Raw genomic sequence first — 18,071 nt, 5'->3', positions numbered from 1 at the left:
CAAGTATAACTGTACATCTTCAGATATGGTTTTATTTATTGCACATTTGTTTGGACTATATTAACATATCCTCACTGAAATACGTATTCAATTCCATTCTTTCTCTTTTGGTTTTAAGCCTACTGGGAAAATCCTTTCAATATTAAGGGGACTCACAAGGACTATTTCCACGTGAATGCGAAGACCTCAGTTGAAGTGGAGATGATGATTCGAGATGGATTTTATAAAGCATTCTCTGACAGGAAGCTGTCTTGTGAGGTGGTGCAGATTCCTTACAAGGGAGACGTTGCAGCATTGTTCATCCTGCCCAATAAAGGAAAGATGAAACAGCTGGAACGTGCCTTGACAAAAAGTACTGTATCTAAATGGGAAAGATCTCTTCAAAGACGGTAAATATAGTATTTTGATTTGATGTTCAAGGTAGTCAGAATCCAAACGCTATGGTCAGGTTTATACAGATACTATCGTGTATTTTTGATAGCAGGTTTGAACAAGAGAATAACTATAAACCATCAGACCAAATGATTTGATACTTACAGCAAAAATTAGAATCAGCATTGCCTTGTGATGAGAGAAAAGATCTCTGAGGTGGGAAATTTAATCCTTTTTTAGTTGATACTAAGTGTCTCCATTTCCCTTGTCTCAAGGCCAATATTTAGAGCGGCAATACTGTGACATAGCACTCAGAACTCTCAGAGAAAATGGGGTGTGAATTACAAAATCAGAACACTTAAGGTTAGAAAAAGAATGCAAACTTTGTCCCAGAAATGCTGGCAGCACTATTGTTTACTGTCTCATAAAGTGATTGTGTTGCAGAATCATACAAGAAATATGAACTGATGTCTTTCTCCTTCCATACTTTCCTATCCTCCAGACCAGCATCTTCCTATCTTCTTGCCATGATTTTTAGATCAAAAACTAGCATTTTGGCACATAAGAACCACCATCAAGTTAGGAATCTTCAGTCCAAGGCATGCTCTCATTGCAATAACTACCGTAATTTACTTTTGAATTGACAGGAGGATGGAATTGCATATTCCAAAACTATCCATTTCAGCCACCTATGAATTAAAGAGGATCCTAATGAATCTGGGTGTAACTGATGTGTTTTCAAATCGAGCTGATCTGTCTGGAATCACAGGAAACCCTGATGTGAAGGTTTCAAAAGTAAGTTTATTGGCAGAAACAACCATCTGTGGATTCCTTAAAGGCCTTACCCTGAGGTCACCTGTGAAATTTTACTTATTACTAGGGCTGGGCTGATACTGTGAAGTAGAACATTTAGCTGATAAAGTCCCTTTAAACTCGCTCAGACTTCTCCAAAACCTGGAGATAAGGATATTTTCTTTTGTAGGACAAGCAAAGCTGAAGGGTAGACGGAGGGGTGAGTTTTAGCATTTATCCAGGAAACTAAACACAGCATATTTTCTGTATATAAAAGAAGTGCCTATGGGTATCTGTGTTGTGCATGTCTTGCATCAGCATATCCACCAAAACAGTGGCCTTTATCTGACGTGCATTCTATAATTTTAAAGGATTTAGAAATTGTTGTTACCATTGAAGGCCCTGTTGAGGGCTAACAATGTAAAATGGACCAGGCTTGAGGAAAACATCCCATTTACTGAAAATAATATGAAGATAAAAACTAGCATTTTTACAGCCATTCTGAAAACAGCAAGTACAATTTTCTAACATCTTGGGGCTAGTAAAATAAAAAGATTAAAAATGCCCAACAATAATTTAACAAAATATTTGGTCTCAAGATTCAATTTCTACCTGTTTAAACCGTAATGCATGTGCTGTTAGGAATACTTACAGAGCAGTTCTGGAGCTCCATTTCCTTTCTGTTTGAAAATGACATTGCCTGTGAATTTGCTTGGCTATTTTACTTTCAATGAATTCCAGGAGGTGTGCAGTTGCTAAGGCCTGCATTCATACACTTGTAGTGAGGAACACTGAATGTGTTAAATATTTGCTTATTGAGACAAGATTGCTGGAAAAACCCACAATGGGCTGTTGCATCCTTCTTCCTGGAATTGCTTAAGAGCAATTTTTGTGAAAGGCAATAGTTGAATTAAATTCATGTTAATTTGAACAATTTCACACAACATCTTTCACGTACATTAATTCTTGCTGTATTTTATTGCAGGCTACTCACAAGGCCCTGCTGAAGATTCATGAGAATGGCACAGAGGCTGCAGCAGCCAGCAGCATAGATTTTCTTCCTCATTCTGCTCCTCCCATTCTTAAATTCGATCATCCATTCTTGCTGTTGATCATTGATCAGTACACTCAGAGCATCCTCTTCATGGGAAAAATTGTAAACCCAACTGAAAAGTGACTGGTCAGTGGCTGGTCTTATTGATTTCAATTGTATTTTATGGAATTACTGTCCACTGTGATTAAAATGATATCCCAACAGTTGCTAACAATTTTCTTCTTCCGAAGAAATCAGGAAAGAGTGCAGTCATTCTTAGAAACATACTTTTTGCTTCGTTTTTCCAAAGAATAACCACTGAAATATACCTATTAGTGAATTGTGAAGAATTTGATAAATCAGCCTTTTAGTGATCATGCCATCTTTCAAAAGCAAGGTAATATCCAGCTGAGAGGCTCAGTTAGAACAGTGTAAGTAAATAAAATTTGAGTGCATAAATCCAAATAAATTCCCCACAAACTACAGGTTGGCTTCGTACATTGGTAGGGTTTCCAGTAAAAGGAAGGCATAGCTGCAAATTACACACTGGGAGAGTCAGGGACTTTACACCAGGCCTAGGCACTTCCTTTGAAGGTCAAGTCTTAGTCCATACTCTCCTTTAGGACATTCAAGTTGATGGCATCCACTCACCTTGTGCTGGCTTCTTTGACCTGGCTGTTAATGTAACAAACTCTACACACAGAGAGGGGTTTTTTTCATGATATGTGCAAGTACCCAGAAAATTTATTGCTGAATTATGAGAAACTAACACGTCTCAGAAGCAGCAAGTACACTGTTGCCTAACTCCAGCAAGGACAAGATATTTTTCTCAAGCCTAGGCCGGCCTGCTTAGGTAGCACTAATCTTTCAGGCCAGTCCTAATCCTTGGCCAACTATCTGAAGGATGTCACTGTTTCTTGAGATGAATTTCTGGGAACAGCAAAGGTGCTGCAGGGATTCCTCTCCTTTCTCCCAGGAGATGCAGCAGCACTCAGCACGTCAGGATGAGTGTGGATAATTGCTACTGTCCCTGCTCACAACTCCCAGGCACCAGATCCTCTGGCCCTGGCCCAAGCGTCTTCCTGGACAAAGGTTAAGACCAGCACTTACAGCAGACTCACAAATGATCATTTTCAAAGAAACACCTTCCCAGCAATTCCACCCTATGTGGAAGCAGTGCTGGGGAATGCTTTAGTTGGCTAGATATCCAAAAGTTTCTACTGGCATTATATAGATTTATTTTATTATTTGCATTATATAGATTTAATCTTGTATTTCTTGTAAATTGAAGTCCCTTGGAAGTGGATGTTCAAAAGTGATAGGATATGAATACTTGGAAAGGGAAAGAACCAAACCTTGAGATTAATTCCATCTCCAGTGTTTACATCCATACTGGTAAATAAAGTTCTAGAAGATCTGTTTCCTAACCATGAGGTCAACTGGCTTATCACAGGTCATATCCACATTGCTTAACTCTGGCCCTGCAAGTCACCCCATCTACTTACGGGAAAGTCCCTTGGCCTGTGCTGACTCCAAACACAAGCACTTGTTGGGAAGAAACATATGGTGGTACCTGTCTGAAACTGTACTAAAAGTACAAGAATGTGAGTGTCTGCAGGCTGATGGCCAGGTCTGTTTCCCAGAACTGCTCTGAGTACTGGGACAAATGGGGCCAGAGTGAACAACAGAGGAGTGGGGAACTATCCCTTCATCACTCAGCTCTGTAAGCTCCCCCTTTGCTGGCAATCTGAATTTTTTTGAATAACACTATGTTCCAGGTGAAGCTGATAGGTCTTCACAACAGCTCCTCAGAAATGAGGGAACTGGAGACCCTGATGTAGAATAAGACTAGGCAATTCAATAAATGCCCTTCAAAACTACGTCAAGTGACACTGCAAGACTCCCATGTACTTAGTACAGATGTGTTTGGCTGGTCTCTACTCATTATTCCTCCTCATTTGCTGTAATTGTGTATGTATGCTTATTTTAACAGCAAATGTGAGGGCTTTTTTCAAAAGGCCTCATTAAGCATTTGTGCTCTTCCATAGACGACAACACAATGCTTTGATGATGCAGATACCAGAAACACTTCAAAGCTGAGCACATGGAAACTACCATGAAGCATAAAATATGAAAGTTTAATTCTATTTCCTTGTAACATAAATGAACTCAAATGCAATTTAAAATCTGATACAACTTACCGTGGAAGCACAGGCACTGTCCATCATCTATATCCCCTTTCCTCCTTTAAAATATTGAATCCAAGATTTTTGTTATGATCCAGGAAGTCTGTCACTAGTTCAAGGACTGAGCTGCTTGCTAAATGTGGCCTGACACTGCAAACTGGAATGAGCTGGCTGAAAAAGGCCATTGGAGAGTCTCTGTTGGCAGGTGGACTCCTTGTTGAGAGAGGCTCAGCACCCAAGGCCAGTATCATGCAGCTGTCCATCCAGTAACTGTGCAGAGGCAGGCAGAGAGAGCAGGCAGAAATGGAGGTGACAAAGGGCATAGCTCCCCACTCCTCAGACCCGGCAGTAATGTTAAAGCAGAGCATCACTGCAGTAGTACTACTGCCAAATTAGTGCTGAGCCAGAGAGATAGAGCCAAATCCCAGGTGATCAATTAATTCTCAAAGACAGTGCCAGACCAAAGGGAAACTCATATTTTTTGATTGCTAGAAATTTTTAGAAGTTATTTTACTGACAAATCAGAATGATGAATGTGGCTATAACCTGATAAAGTAAAAACTATAGAAGTTCTCAAAGGGCCAGATGGATAAATTTAGGAGCTGTTTTTGGCATAGTACTCAGATATGAAATCTCTTTACAATTTCACTTTATCCATGACTGCATGAAATGCTCCCTTGCTGCATGTGAGCTTCTTGTCCTTAACTGTCAACAGCTCAGTGGCCACAAGCAAAGTAAGAAAACGAAGTTCCACAGGAACAGCAGGCCCACAGTGGAGATCCTTTTGGGTGCTGCCAATGGATACTCCTCAGAAACATACACTCTTCCTTACAGTTTTACAGGCAACTGACTGCATGAGAACCTGGCAAGAGTGTTTTCTTCTCCCTGTCAGCTTCTCTAATGCTTTTGCTCGGCTCTCCCTGGTCTCCAGAGCCACCAGTCAGGCTCAGGCGCTGGAAGGGATGGCCTTAAACCTCACTGGCACTCACGAGGTGTAAGAGATGCTCCAAAGATCCCTCATCTGCCTCATGACCACCATCAAGGATGAAGATTGAAGCCCCCAAGGACTGAGACTCAGACCCTTAAAATTCTAACACAGGCATGCTGGCCTGACTGAAGTAGGATGTTTGCCAAGTGTTGCCTGCAGGTGTGTTCACTGGACCAAGACTGGTTTCCCATGGGAACCAGTCCTGAAACAATGGGTTCTGCTCACTGCTGGGACTGGTTTGTCCTGTTCAGAACTGGCATGTCCATATTGTTACTGTCCTGTACCTGTTCCCTCGACATACCATCCTGATCTCCCTCCCCGGCAGACCTCGAAAGGACTATAAAGACCCCTGAGTTAACCAAAGACTTGGAGATCTCCCCACGCAAGACGACGGATCTATTGGCCACACCCCAAGGATTTCATCTCTTTGTTGGTAGCTATTACCCTCCTATTTCTCTCTCTCTCTCTCTCTCTCTCCTTTATTTCTTTTCAATTCCTTCTATCACATTTGCTGTTGGCACTCAATAAAGGTGCAGTTGTTTTGATGAATACTGAAATCCCCTCTGTGCTGTTTTTGCACTCTGAGATCAGTTAATGAACCATCACGACCCCTGCTTGTGTTTGTGAATCGTGACAGGGAGACACAACAGTTTTCCTTTTCTGTAATTTATTTGAATTCTGGGAGTTACACATGCCATATCTAAGTTCCTGTACCATTGTCATTTATTCAGGGTTTTGGTCTGTAGTCTAAACTACATGACTTTTATGTATCTTTTGAAAAAAGAAATTCAAGCTAAGATATATTGTGAGAGAAAAAATTCAGTCTTGAATTCTACCTACTATTACTTATATTCACCCATTTTATCTGAATGTATTTTGCAAAACTTCTAGCAACAAGTTTTAAAAAGATTTGGTAGTGTCAGGTATGTCTGCAACTCTACTATCTTCTGCTGGGAACTTAATGGAAAACATACCTGGAAAATCTGAGATGAGCTGTCAGTGACAGATTACTCATATTGAACATTACAATGCTGGCTGACTGACTCCAGTGGAATTCACATCAGGCCTTAAATGCTTGTATACCCTTGGAAGCACTTTTTCATTCAGTGCTAGGAGATCAAGTACAGACAAAGTAAAAAATATAAAATATTATTTTCGGAACTGATGAAATCATCATCTGAGGTGAAGTGTTTGTTACAACAAAAGGAATCACACTTGACAATAAAAGGCTGTTTTCTTCTGAGATATAACAAAGAAGGGGAGAATACAGTATTTGATTCTGCTTACAGAGCTTTCTTCTAGCAGACAATGAGTTTCTATGGAAATTCAATGAAAATATTCCTAATTACATTGGTGAAAGAAGCTGACAGCAAAGTAGGAAAGGTCTAGTTTCTGTTCCTAGTTCTGTCACAGACTTTTTCTTAGCCTTCAGGTTTTTTCCTTTCGGTTAGTCATGCCAGTTCTTGAAATGGGAGCCTACAGCACTTTCATTATTTGAGGAGAAAAGGATGAAATATTTGTAAGACATGGAGAGTATATTTGGGGTGCCCTCTACAGAAAAAGATAAAATTACTGAAAGGAGTTGATTTTTATTCTACTTACACTAGTTTTGCCTGGATACCGATCTCTTGATTTGAATGGAGTTATGTATGTCAAGAAGTCAATTTAGATGGACTTTTGTAGACATGCCTTGAACAATACATATTTGTAGGGAAACAAGAAACAGCTGCATGAGGATTTATGTACACAATTATCTTGCTGACCTTTTGTTTTTACACTCAGAAATCCTTTGCCCTGGAAAGCCCACAAATATAACTTACAAAGCCAGCATATAATAATCAGGCAACCAAGCAGCAAGAGAAATAAGTTAATGATATGGGATGAAACTGCTCCAACAAGGAGGAAGCAAGACACATTGCATAACTGAGCAGAGACACTGGCAGAGAGTAGGGAGAGAACGAAATTTTTCCTTAATTCCTTTCACATAGAGCATTATCAGGCCGTGTTTGTCAGTCCTTTTTATGATTCCCCTGATTCCTGGAGCAAGAGTTCCCCTGTCCCAGCCACCGCTCATCTCAAAGCATCCAGGAACTCCACACTCTCTTCTGTGCAATGCCCCTGAATGCCTCTCTTTTTGCAAAACTACACCAAATTTCTACTTTGGCTTTGCATTTCCCCGTGTTCTGCGGACACAGCCATTTTCAACAACAGTAATGTGCAGTGAAGAAACAAACTATTTTCCTCTCCCTGTGTTTTCACAGACTTGCCACCTACCTCACATGCAGCTGATACCTTTGTGTGGCGATTCATCTTCATTTTCCATTGCCTTCAACAGAAGCAACATAAGAGCAACAAAACCAAGAGTCTCTATTTCTGGCACATATGACCTAAGGGAGATTTTCAAAGGACTGGGTGTGACTTATGGATTCATTAATCATACTGACCTGTCTGGAATTGCTGGGAAGGTGTTTCTTTGAAAATGATCATTTGTGAGTCTGCTGTAAGTGCTGGTCTTAACCTTTGTCCAGGAAGACGCTTGGGCCAGGGCCAGAGGATCTGGTGCCTGGGAGTTGTGAGCAGGGACAGTAGCAATTATCCACACTCATCCTGACGTGCTGAGTGCTGCTGCATCTCCTGGGAGAAAGGAGAGGAATCCCTGCAGCACCTTTGCTGTTCCCAGAAATTCATCTCAAGAAACAGTGACATCCTTCAGATAGTTGGCCAAGGATTAGGACTGGCCTGAAAGATTAATGCTATCTATGCAGGCAGGCCTAGGCTTGAGAAAAATATCTTGTCCTTGCTGGAGTTAGGCAGCAGCGTACTTGCTGCTCCTGAGACGTGTTAATTTCACATCATTCTGCAATAAATTTTCCGGGTACTTGCAAATATCATGAAAAACCCGTCTCTGTAGGAATATATTCTGACCAGCCCCGCCTCTGTTTTAGTAAGGGAGAGTAGTTACATAGCAATAACAATGATGGTGGATTCCCATGTGCAGATAAATTGAAAGTTTACCTGGGGCAAAATCGTGTACATTCAACGGAAATAATTAGTCATTGCTAATTAGGATAAGTGCCATGCACCACATCCTTAATTAACCTCCTAAATAGCTAAATTGTGGCTGTTTCAGCTTCCTCTCAGAGGGATCCCAGTGTAAGATACACATGAAATGTATGTCATTCAAGCTCATCCCATGCATAGATGGCACAAGGGGTTAAGATCTTTTCTCCCAAGTAAACATTTTGCTGTGGAAAAATTTGCCTATTTCATTCTTCCATTTGTTTTCTTATTTTGATTAGTTTTCAAGGCATTCTATGCTTTGCTTTCCACTTTAGTAGTTTCTAATGCTCAGAAAAGGTCCCTCAAAAGGCTAACCAGTGTTCTGAGACCATCAAATAATGCCATTTAGGGCAGGGTGGAGATGTACCTGAACAAACTTGCTGCTGCCTTGGGTACTCAATTAGATGGCATTGTTGCATTAGGGTATCCTGAGCAGAAAGTTCAGTAGGACAGGGCATCCATGTTTTCTGGCCTTTTCTTAGCTTTTCAGTTTCAGGAACACATTTACCACAGTTATTGGTAAAGCTCTTTTACTTACAGTCCAGTTTGAGCCAACAAAGTCCCTGGTCTTTCTGTCCCTTTAAGCCCTAGGTGCTGGCATCATTCTGGGTATGTGATGAGAAAAAGACGTTAAATATTTGATATCCAGGAAAAAATAGTTTACCCGAACTTTGCTTTGCATATAACTCTTATTTGTGCTGTTTAATCTTTACCAGAGGAGTAAATACTAGGAATACTAATATGAGGAAGAAAAGTAATAGGAGGGAAGAAGCACTGTGAAAGAAAAGTCCAGCACAGTAAGTACCATAGTATACTTTCTTAAAAGTCTTTGAATTTATGCTCTGTGTGATCACTGCTAGCTATTTACTGCTGAGACTGATTTGTTTTGTACAGTAATTGGAAATTATTTTAGCTTCTGGAAGCATGTTCTGAATGTTTGAGGCAGAATTCATTCAGTGATCCAACTCCTAGCTATAGTGACAGGATAACAGGGATATGAGGTCCAAAATGAATACCCAACAATCAATACCAAGATGAAGAACAAAACCTTGTCTCCACTCCCAGAGGAATAAATTTAGTTGAAATGTCCCAATTATTCCAGGCTGATGCAGTGCTAAATGAGAGTTGCTTCATTTCTGTCCAGTGTGCTTAAAGACCAGCCTACTTCCAGTCAAGAGGCCTGGAAGAGAAATCATTCTCTCTCAAAGGCAGATTTGGGGAAATATCTTTGTTACCAGAACAAAATGCATTATCAAGAGCTAGAATGCCTTTTTTTTCCTGAGTCAGTGTTTATACACAGAATTTTAGACATGCTGAGCATAGCCCCCATACTTCGCACTATAACAGCTTGTATCTCCAGTTTTTCACAATGGACATCCAGGAAAGGGCAAACCTGGAAATAACAACTCCCCATAATAAGTCTAGTGCACAATCTGAACCTGGAAGCCTGGGACAGGTTCTGGGTACAATCTCGTTCTCCAGAATAAGTACACAGCTGCTATGAACAGTATTCAGATCATCTCTATTTTCCTGAGGATCACTGCTTGCTTCATGGGTTTGGGTTTCTGTCATTTGAGATCATTTCAGTGAGCCACTATACGGAGAGCACTCTTCTCCAATATGTCACAGGGTTCTTCCTCCAAAATGACAGAAGACAGACTGTGGGCTTATGTAGAATTTGCTTATGTCAGTTGAAGGGAAAAGGAAAGGTAGTCAAATTATATAAACACAGCAAGGCATATTCCACTGTAGCTTTTCCTAAGCTCTTGAGTCTTGAGCTTTGCAACTTTAAGGATAGCTTATGTGCAATACAGAATGCCTTATAAACTTTCTCAATTTAGCCTTAATTTGCTGAAACACTTAACGTAAATCTTGAGATAATTTAGGTCTTGAGTCAGAGCTGTTCTATAAGAGGCAGAAATATATAAACAGTTCAAGAGTTGAGCATTTAGGTGGATTTTATACACTGGTATAACTGACTATCTCTGCAGTTGTTGAAAACCAATGTCCAAACAAGACCATGGATACCACAGGAACATATCAGCAAAAGTTGGTCCCTCTGCCAAAGTAGTTACCAGGTAGATGAACTACAGTACATGAACTCAGCCATGTAGCCCAAGGCATTTAGGAAGGCACTGAGGCCATGCTGGTCAGAAGCAATAACTACTTCACACATAATACCTCGGGAAAGCTGGTCCTTCCCTGGCAATACCACGTTATTATCTTATTTCCTTTGTTCCTTGGTCAAAGACTAAGAGGACTGACTAGAAACTGACTGTCCAGAGGCCAAGCTGAAGAATATTTCCAAGAAGAATAGTAGTTCTAATGACTGACATCTGAAAATCAGTATCTAGAATATAAAATCTTTTTATCCAGTGAAGAAGAACTTCTCTAGATCTAAAAGTTGCCCTGTTTTTTCTTAACAGGACAGTTCAGGACAATGAAGCCTGCATTGTATTTGTGTTTGTTGCTTCTTGGACTTCAAGTCCAGGGTCAACAGCAGGAACAACAAATACACCATCCCCCAGGAGACCAGTCCCAGGCTGATGGTAAAAACTTGCCTCATGTCAAGCTAGCCCCCAGCAACGCTGACTTTGCATTTAAGCTTTACAGGCAGATCAGAGATGAATCTGGCGACAAGAACATTTTCTTCTCTCCCTTGAGTATCTCCACTGCCTTTACAATGCTCACCCTGGGGGCCAGATCAAACACTCTCCGAGAGCTGCACAAAGGCCTTGCCTTCAACCTGACACAGCTGGGGGAGCAGGAGATTCATGAGGGATTTCAGCATATCCTCCAGCTGCTGAATGACCCTCAGCAAGAAGTCCAATTGAACATGGGCAATACCCTGTTCATAAATCACAAAGTGGAATTGCTTCAAACCTTCCTGGATCATGCCAAAAATTTTTATGATGCTGAAGCTGTTTCTACCAATTTTCAGAATCCAGAAGCTCTAAGGGAAATCAATAAATACGTGGAAACAAAAACACATGGCAAAATTGTTGATTTCTTTGACAGTCTTGATCCAGAAGCTGTGATGATTCTCATTAACTACATTTTCTTTAAAGGTGAGTGACAGACATGGCTAGCAGCTACAAAAATAAGCTCTGGAAGTTCTAAGAAACAAAACTTTTTCACACTGTGAACACGTCACATAATCTAATTTAAAACACATTTTTCTATTTTTAAATTACACAGGAAAATATTTGAAAGACAGGTAAGAAGAATCATTTTCTATATGAGCAATTTAAAAAAGAATGAAAAAATAAAAGCAGAAGTACTGATCAGTGTCTTATAAAGTTGACACCAGGTTCAGAGCTGAAGATATTCAGAACTTATGATCATTTGTTGAAAGGCACAGGTGTTTGGCTGTGCAGGACATGGTCAAACACAGACGACATTTGCATGAAAACAATAGGACTGAAGCTTGTATAGTTGGAGTCTGTGAAAGATTTGCCATTATCTGAACAGGCAAAGGATCTGTTTTCTGCTGCAAGCCTCAACCTATACATTTCTTTTCCTTTTTCTTTTCCTTTTTCTTTTCCATTGCAAGCTTACACTTTTCTTGTGTGATCGTTATTAAAAAAAATTGAAAAGAGCTGAGGCTTCTTTCCATGGCCAGGGAAAAAGCATCCTTAAATTGAGATAGGTTTGTTTCTGTCTCTACAATTCAAGTATATTATTTTAAGCATTAATTAATGTGACATGCCTTTATTATTCCTTTTTTTTTCCCAATTGTATACTCATTCTTTTTTTCAAAGGCTTCTGGGAAAGACCTTTCGACAGTTTCAACACAAGAGATGCTGACTTCTTTTTGGATGCCAAGAATTCTGTTAAGGTCCAAATGATGCATCAGAACGCGCACTTTAATGTCCACAGGGATGAGAATTTGTCTTGCTGGGTAGTAGAAATCCCATACAAAGGAAATGTTACTTCACTGTTTATTCTGCCTGATGAAGGGACAATGAAACAGGTGGAAGATGCTCTGCTAAAGAAACAGTGTCTAGCTGGCTGAAATCACTTGAAAAAAGGTAATATTTTAATTGTGGCTTTGTTTAAATATTGAACAGGCCAAAACTATTCATCCAGGAAAGGTAAAGCTTGGGACACCATGATGTACAGCTCTGTATACCTCTAAGTACAGCTCTGAACAACAAGCACTACTCAGTTTCTTTAGCTCAGACAAGTTATCATGTGATTTCATGCCAAAAGAGGAACCCTCTCAGCTCCCCCAGTCACAGCTCCCAGTTGTCAGGATCCTGCACATGGGTAGACTGCCCTCAGGAACCTGCCTTCAGTAGGAGGAATCCAGTCAAAAAGAAAATACAATTTATTTTTCTTCAGTCTGCATGAAACTTTCCAGTCAGTCGCTTCCATAAAGCATCACTCTACCCCTGCACCACACATCAGACTGTGGCTGGTGGGACAGGTACCTCAGTTTCTGCTTCTCTAACATGAGACTTCTCACCGTCTTAGAATTCCAAGCCTTAGCTCCATGGGTATTTGGAATGGATTTATATACCTGCAAAGATATTGCTTCAAGGGATCTTTCAATAACAAACTCACATTTTTATTTATTTTTTAAAAGAGATATCTACTTGGATCTTCCAAAATTCTCTGTCTCCGGTTCCTATGATCTTAAGAGCCTGTTTAAGAAAATGGGTGTGACGGAGGTGTTCAGTGATCAGGCTGATCTCTCTGGACTGGCAAATCTACATCTGAAGGTTTCCAAGGTGAGTATTCAAACAGGGATGGTAATCAGGAGATTTTTCTGCCTTGTTTATACAGGTTTAATCCTACCAATAGGCTGATCCTACCCCTGCAGTGTATTCATTGCTTAATGGCGGTAATGGAGGAAGGAAAATGTTAAGCATTCAATGGCTGTTGTTCCTACAGTTTAATAATAAATTGTTTACTGCACAGTGATCCTACAAACATAGCTGCAAATCTCTGAAGAAGAAAACAACTGGAAAGCATAGCATGAATAATTTCACAAAAAAAGCTGGTGTTAAAGAAGTAATGCATGACAAGAATCATAGTTATGACATAAGTCTGGGAATAGTCATACTATGTATACACCTTCCATTATTACACTGTCTGAGCACTTCGGAATTTATATGGACAACAGACTTGTGGGACAGGGATAGTCCCAGTTCACAAACAAGATATGAGTACACAGATAAGCAAAATGATTTTTCTAGAATCCCAAGGAGTATATTCCTTGTGTCATGAGGGTTGTGAGCCTCCCCTCTATTCTTCACTCATGAGACTACCTCTGGAGCTCAGCACATCCAGTCTGGGGCTCCTGAATACAAGGGACATGTGGGCACCCTGGGGCAGAGTGAATCCAGTGGAGGGTGAGCAGGATGGCTGTGTGGGTGGAGAACTGAATGTATGAGGAGAGGCTGGCAGAGCCAGAGTTGCCAGCCAGGAGAAGGGAGGGTGAAGCGGGGATTCTTTGCACTGCCTACAGATATTTCTCAGAAAGGGTCAGACAAGATGGACATAGACTCTTCTTGCAGATGAACTGTGATACATCAAGGGGCAACAGACAGAAGATAAAAAATGTGATATTCTGATTGGGTATTATGTAAAAAAAAATCACCATGAAGGTGATCAAAAACTAGTATGGGTTACTTATGAAATTCTGTCCTTTGAAATACTCAAATCCTGAGCAACCTCCAACCTCATCTGGTGTCAGAGGTGACAGTGCGGGGGGGGGGGGGGTGGTTGGTGGCATTCAATGGCCTCTAGAGGTCCTTCCATCATATATTATTTGTGATTTCTGCTTACACAGAAATTGATGCAAAATGAAAATTTTCTTCTTTTGTGTTCAGTATTAAGGACAAAATCTTACTCTGAGAAACAACAGAATAATAAATATCCCCTATGTTGCTCAGTCTCTGCAAGCAGACATGTTTGACTCTGATTGTTGAAGAAAACTTCTCCTGAACTCATAGCAAACTTTGCTTGTCTTGCAAAGGCTGGACACTAGTATAGTTTTCCCATCAGATCTACTTTCATTCTGTAGTTTCTTTTAAGAATTACCTTCTCACAATGTTAAAGCAAGTAAATTTTCCCCCCAGCTGCTTCTCTATCTGGAATTATAATTACCTAGATTACAATCTCTGTTTTCCTTTCAGGCAATGCACAAGGCCACGGTGGATGTTAGAGAGAATGGCACAGAGGCTGCTGCAGTGACTTCGATAGAAATACTATTGAGTGCTCTATTTCCTACTTCTCCTACTCATATCACCTTCGACAGGGCCTTCCTGATGATGATTATTGACAAAAACACTGATGGAGTCCTCTTCCTGGGGAAAATTGTGAACCCAGCTGCTAAGGAAGACTAGGCCAGAGCACTCACGCTCTCCAGTGCAGAGAGGAGAACTCTTGCACTTCCCAGAAATTTCTTTGCAAAGTAGGACTAGAACTGATCAGATGCATAATAAAGAAATACAGAAATAAATAAATAAATAAATAAATTTCCTGTCAAGTTCTTCTTTACTTCAAAACAGACATTTGAATACAAACATCATAGGCCATTTTTAAAAAACTACTCAACCCAAGTAGGCAGCCATGGGATTTTCAATAGATCTACATTTTCTGTGTAGTTATCATGATGTCGGGGTTTTTGGATGCAGATAAAACTTCCTGATGCTGGCTGAGAAACTTCCTGTGTCTCCCATTTCCTGTCCTCACCTCACAAACCACAAGTCTATCCCATCCAGCTAGGGAATCTTTCTTTCCCTCTCTCTCATTCCACCATGAATCCCAGAAGAAGTCTCCTTTATCTTTGAAGTCCTTCCAGGGGAAGGGAAACAGAGACATAGAGCTGTTATACCTTTCCTCTCCTAGATGGTGGATGCTCCTTGATAAAGAATAATCCTTTTCCTTCTAGCTTGACATCTGCCTTCTACCAGCTTCAAACCTTGCTCCCTTCTGCACTTCTCACTATTTGCTCCAGAATAAGGGGCCCAGCATTTCTGGCAAGGCAAGAATTTATCTTCTCTGTCAGTGAAAGCTGCACTTCATTGCACAAATTATCATCTTTAATGGTCTTGTGCATGCACAGTAAAGCATAGGATCTCTAGGAGAACCAGATGTGGCAAGAACCATTCTCTGGTTCCAGACACTGGTGACTGCAGCTGGAGGCCATGTCTCTGTTGTCCACGTGTCAGCTGATTATACTGACCTCCACCAGCTGCAGCAAGCTCAGGCTGCTGAGTGCCTCCAAGAGGAATCTCTCTATTAAGCTGATATTCAGGGTGCAGAAAGGTGACTTGGACACCTTCCTCGGTGCTGAGTAGGTAGAAGCAAACATTACCAACAGAAATACGTGAAGGGATATTCTTGCTGCAGCACGTTAATTTCATTAATTGCAATTAAAAATAGAATAGGATAGTAGTAATGACATAGTTGAAAACACCTTAGCTCCAACCCCTTCATTCTCCCAGGCTCAATTTCAATTCTAATTCCTCTACTCCCTTCTCTGAGTGGTGCAGGAAAGCAGATACAGGGGCTGGGGAGTTGAGGTGAGTTTACAATGCTTCATCTCTGCCACTCCTTCCTATTCCTGGTCTTCCTCTGCTGCAGCATGATGACTGTTGACAGTCCTTGAGGAACTGCTCTGGCATTGGACTTTCCTGCAGGATCCAATCTACCAGGAACAGACTGCTCCCGCATGGTCTTCTTTCCATGGGGCTGGAGCTCCTGCCAGGACCCTGCTCAAGGACAAGCTCTCCACAAGCTGCAACTTCCTTCTTGCCCACATCCACTCGCTCTGGCATGGGCTCCTCAAGCAGCATGGGTTTCTGCTCCACCACAGTCTTCCACAGGCTGTACCAAGGGGCGCAGCTGCCTCACCAGGGCCTTCTCCAGGGGCTGCAGGGCAATCTCTGCTCTAGAGTCTAGTGCACCACCTGCCCCTTCTTCTGCATGGATCTGAATGTCTGTGGGGCTGCTTCTCTCACTTGTTATTTTAGTTCTCCCTCTCACAGCTGCTACACAAAGTGTTTCCTTTTTCTCGAATGCTTTCCTCAGAGGTGCCACTATCTTGGCTGAGGGGCTCAGCTGTGTCATGTGGTGGGTCTGTTGGAACCCTCTGGAATGGGCTAGAACTGCTCATGTCCAGCACAGGACAGCCCTGACCCCTCCTCACAGAGGCTGCCCTGCAACCCCCTCTGCCAGCACCTCTGCACAAGGTGCAGATACACAGAACCCAGTCCTCAGCTGGGGCTCACAATGGGTAACGCTGTTTAATGGATGGGTAGAACACTTCGATGGTGCTAATGAACAGTCAGGAGCTCCTTCAGTGTCCTCTCAGCATCAATAGCTGGAGGGCACTCCTCCAACACAGCCTGAGCTGAGCCTCAGGACACTGCTTTCTCCCTCGGTTTCCAGCCTCAGCTCTGCCCTCCTCCTTAGGAGGAGCTGGAATCAAAGAGTCCACTGAGGGGGCCTGGGGCTCCCTGACACTGCTGCAGGCCTTTAGCTTCTACCTAGGATGGGTCAGAGCTGCTAAATGCTTCTGCAATGTGTTTTGTTTTGGGAGAGCCCTGGCAGGTCATGTGGTGGAGAGAAAACCATAGTGTCCATTTTTGCAGTGAGAGATAATAAAGCCTTTCATGTGAGCAAGCACAGACCTTTCCACAGTCCTATGGGGAAAAAAACCCCAACCTCTAGCCAACCTATTCACACAGACCTAGATTTGCTTAATGCAAAATATTTTTCTCTATAATCACCCTCTTGTATCCCCCATTTCCAGATTTTAAAGAAAGAAAACTAGCAGTGCCCCATGGAAAATCTGAGTCAGCTACACTTGTCTAAGGCATTTTCTCTCTCAGGAAAATAAAATCGTTTCAGCATTGCTTGAAGGGGCAAACGTCTGCTGTTGGACACAAACTAAGGATTTTAGCTTTGCACAGGGCTGCCAAGCTACAAGTCTCTTCATCTACAGCTACTAATACAACTTGCTCAGTCATTGTTCCCCTGCTTTGGGAGTGGTGAGGCTTAGGGGAGCAGTTAACTGTGTGCTACTTGAGACACGTTAAAGGGAAGGCAAGAATGAAAGTAAACAGGAAACTGTTCATATTGCCTCGTTTCTTCCCCTCCCCTCTGCCCAATTCTAAAAAATGAAACCCAGGGAAAACCCCAGTTTTATTGTTTACTAGTAAATACTAGACAACTGCAATAGAAACCTTTGTAAAATTTCTTAATTATCCTCTTACCAGAACTGTGAGCTTTTCTTACAGAAAATAGTGGAAGTTCACTTGGTGTCTAATGGGTTAAATGAAGTTTTTTGAGGGTGGAAAAATTATTTCAGCTGAGAGGATAGTTCCCAGCTATGCTTTTGTTACTTCTCTGCAACTGCAAATAAGAACAACTAAAAAAAATTTAAAAGGCAGACCAGTGATTTCTCAAATAAGCAGTTAAGTTCAAAGACTTTGTTGGAAACTTAGATGGATTTTGGAAAGGAGCTTAAAGAGTTGGAAGAGAACAGGAATGTTGAGCTGATTTGCTGAGTTATTTTAGCTCCACTGTGGAGCTAGGGGGAGTATAGCAAGAACATGATGATTTAACAGAAAAAATGAAAGCTTTACAGATGTTCAGAAAGTCTGCCTTCAAACCAAAGGCAACA

At 41.4% G+C, this 18,071-nt stretch overlaps 1 protein-coding gene and 1 pseudogene across 1 annotated transcript; both read left to right on the top strand.

Annotated features, from left to right (window-relative positions):
- Positions 1 to 96: 96 nt before the first annotated feature.
- On the top strand, positions 97 to 2,421 carry LOC136362884 (alpha-1-antiproteinase F-like). Its single transcript, XM_066321809.1, has 3 exons — positions 97 to 389; positions 1,020 to 1,167; positions 2,150 to 2,421. Exons 1-3 carry the CDS (start codon positions 202 to 204, stop codon positions 2,339 to 2,341), a joined length of 528 nt encoding a protein of 175 aa, XP_066177906.1. The 5' UTR covers positions 97 to 201; the 3' UTR covers positions 2,342 to 2,421.
- A 6,726-nt stretch (positions 2,422 to 9,147) lies between these two features.
- LOC136362894 (alpha-1-antitrypsin-like) lies at positions 9,148 to 14,950 on the top strand (annotated as a pseudogene).
- Positions 14,951 to 18,071: the final 3,121 nt, after the last annotated feature.

This window comes from Sylvia atricapilla, chromosome 6, assembly GCF_009819655.1.
Source record: "Sylvia atricapilla isolate bSylAtr1 chromosome 6, bSylAtr1.pri, whole genome shotgun sequence".
NCBI classification, from domain to species: domain Eukaryota; kingdom Metazoa; phylum Chordata; class Aves; order Passeriformes; family Sylviidae; genus Sylvia; species Sylvia atricapilla.
This window is presented reverse-complemented; position numbering and strand designations above follow the sequence as displayed.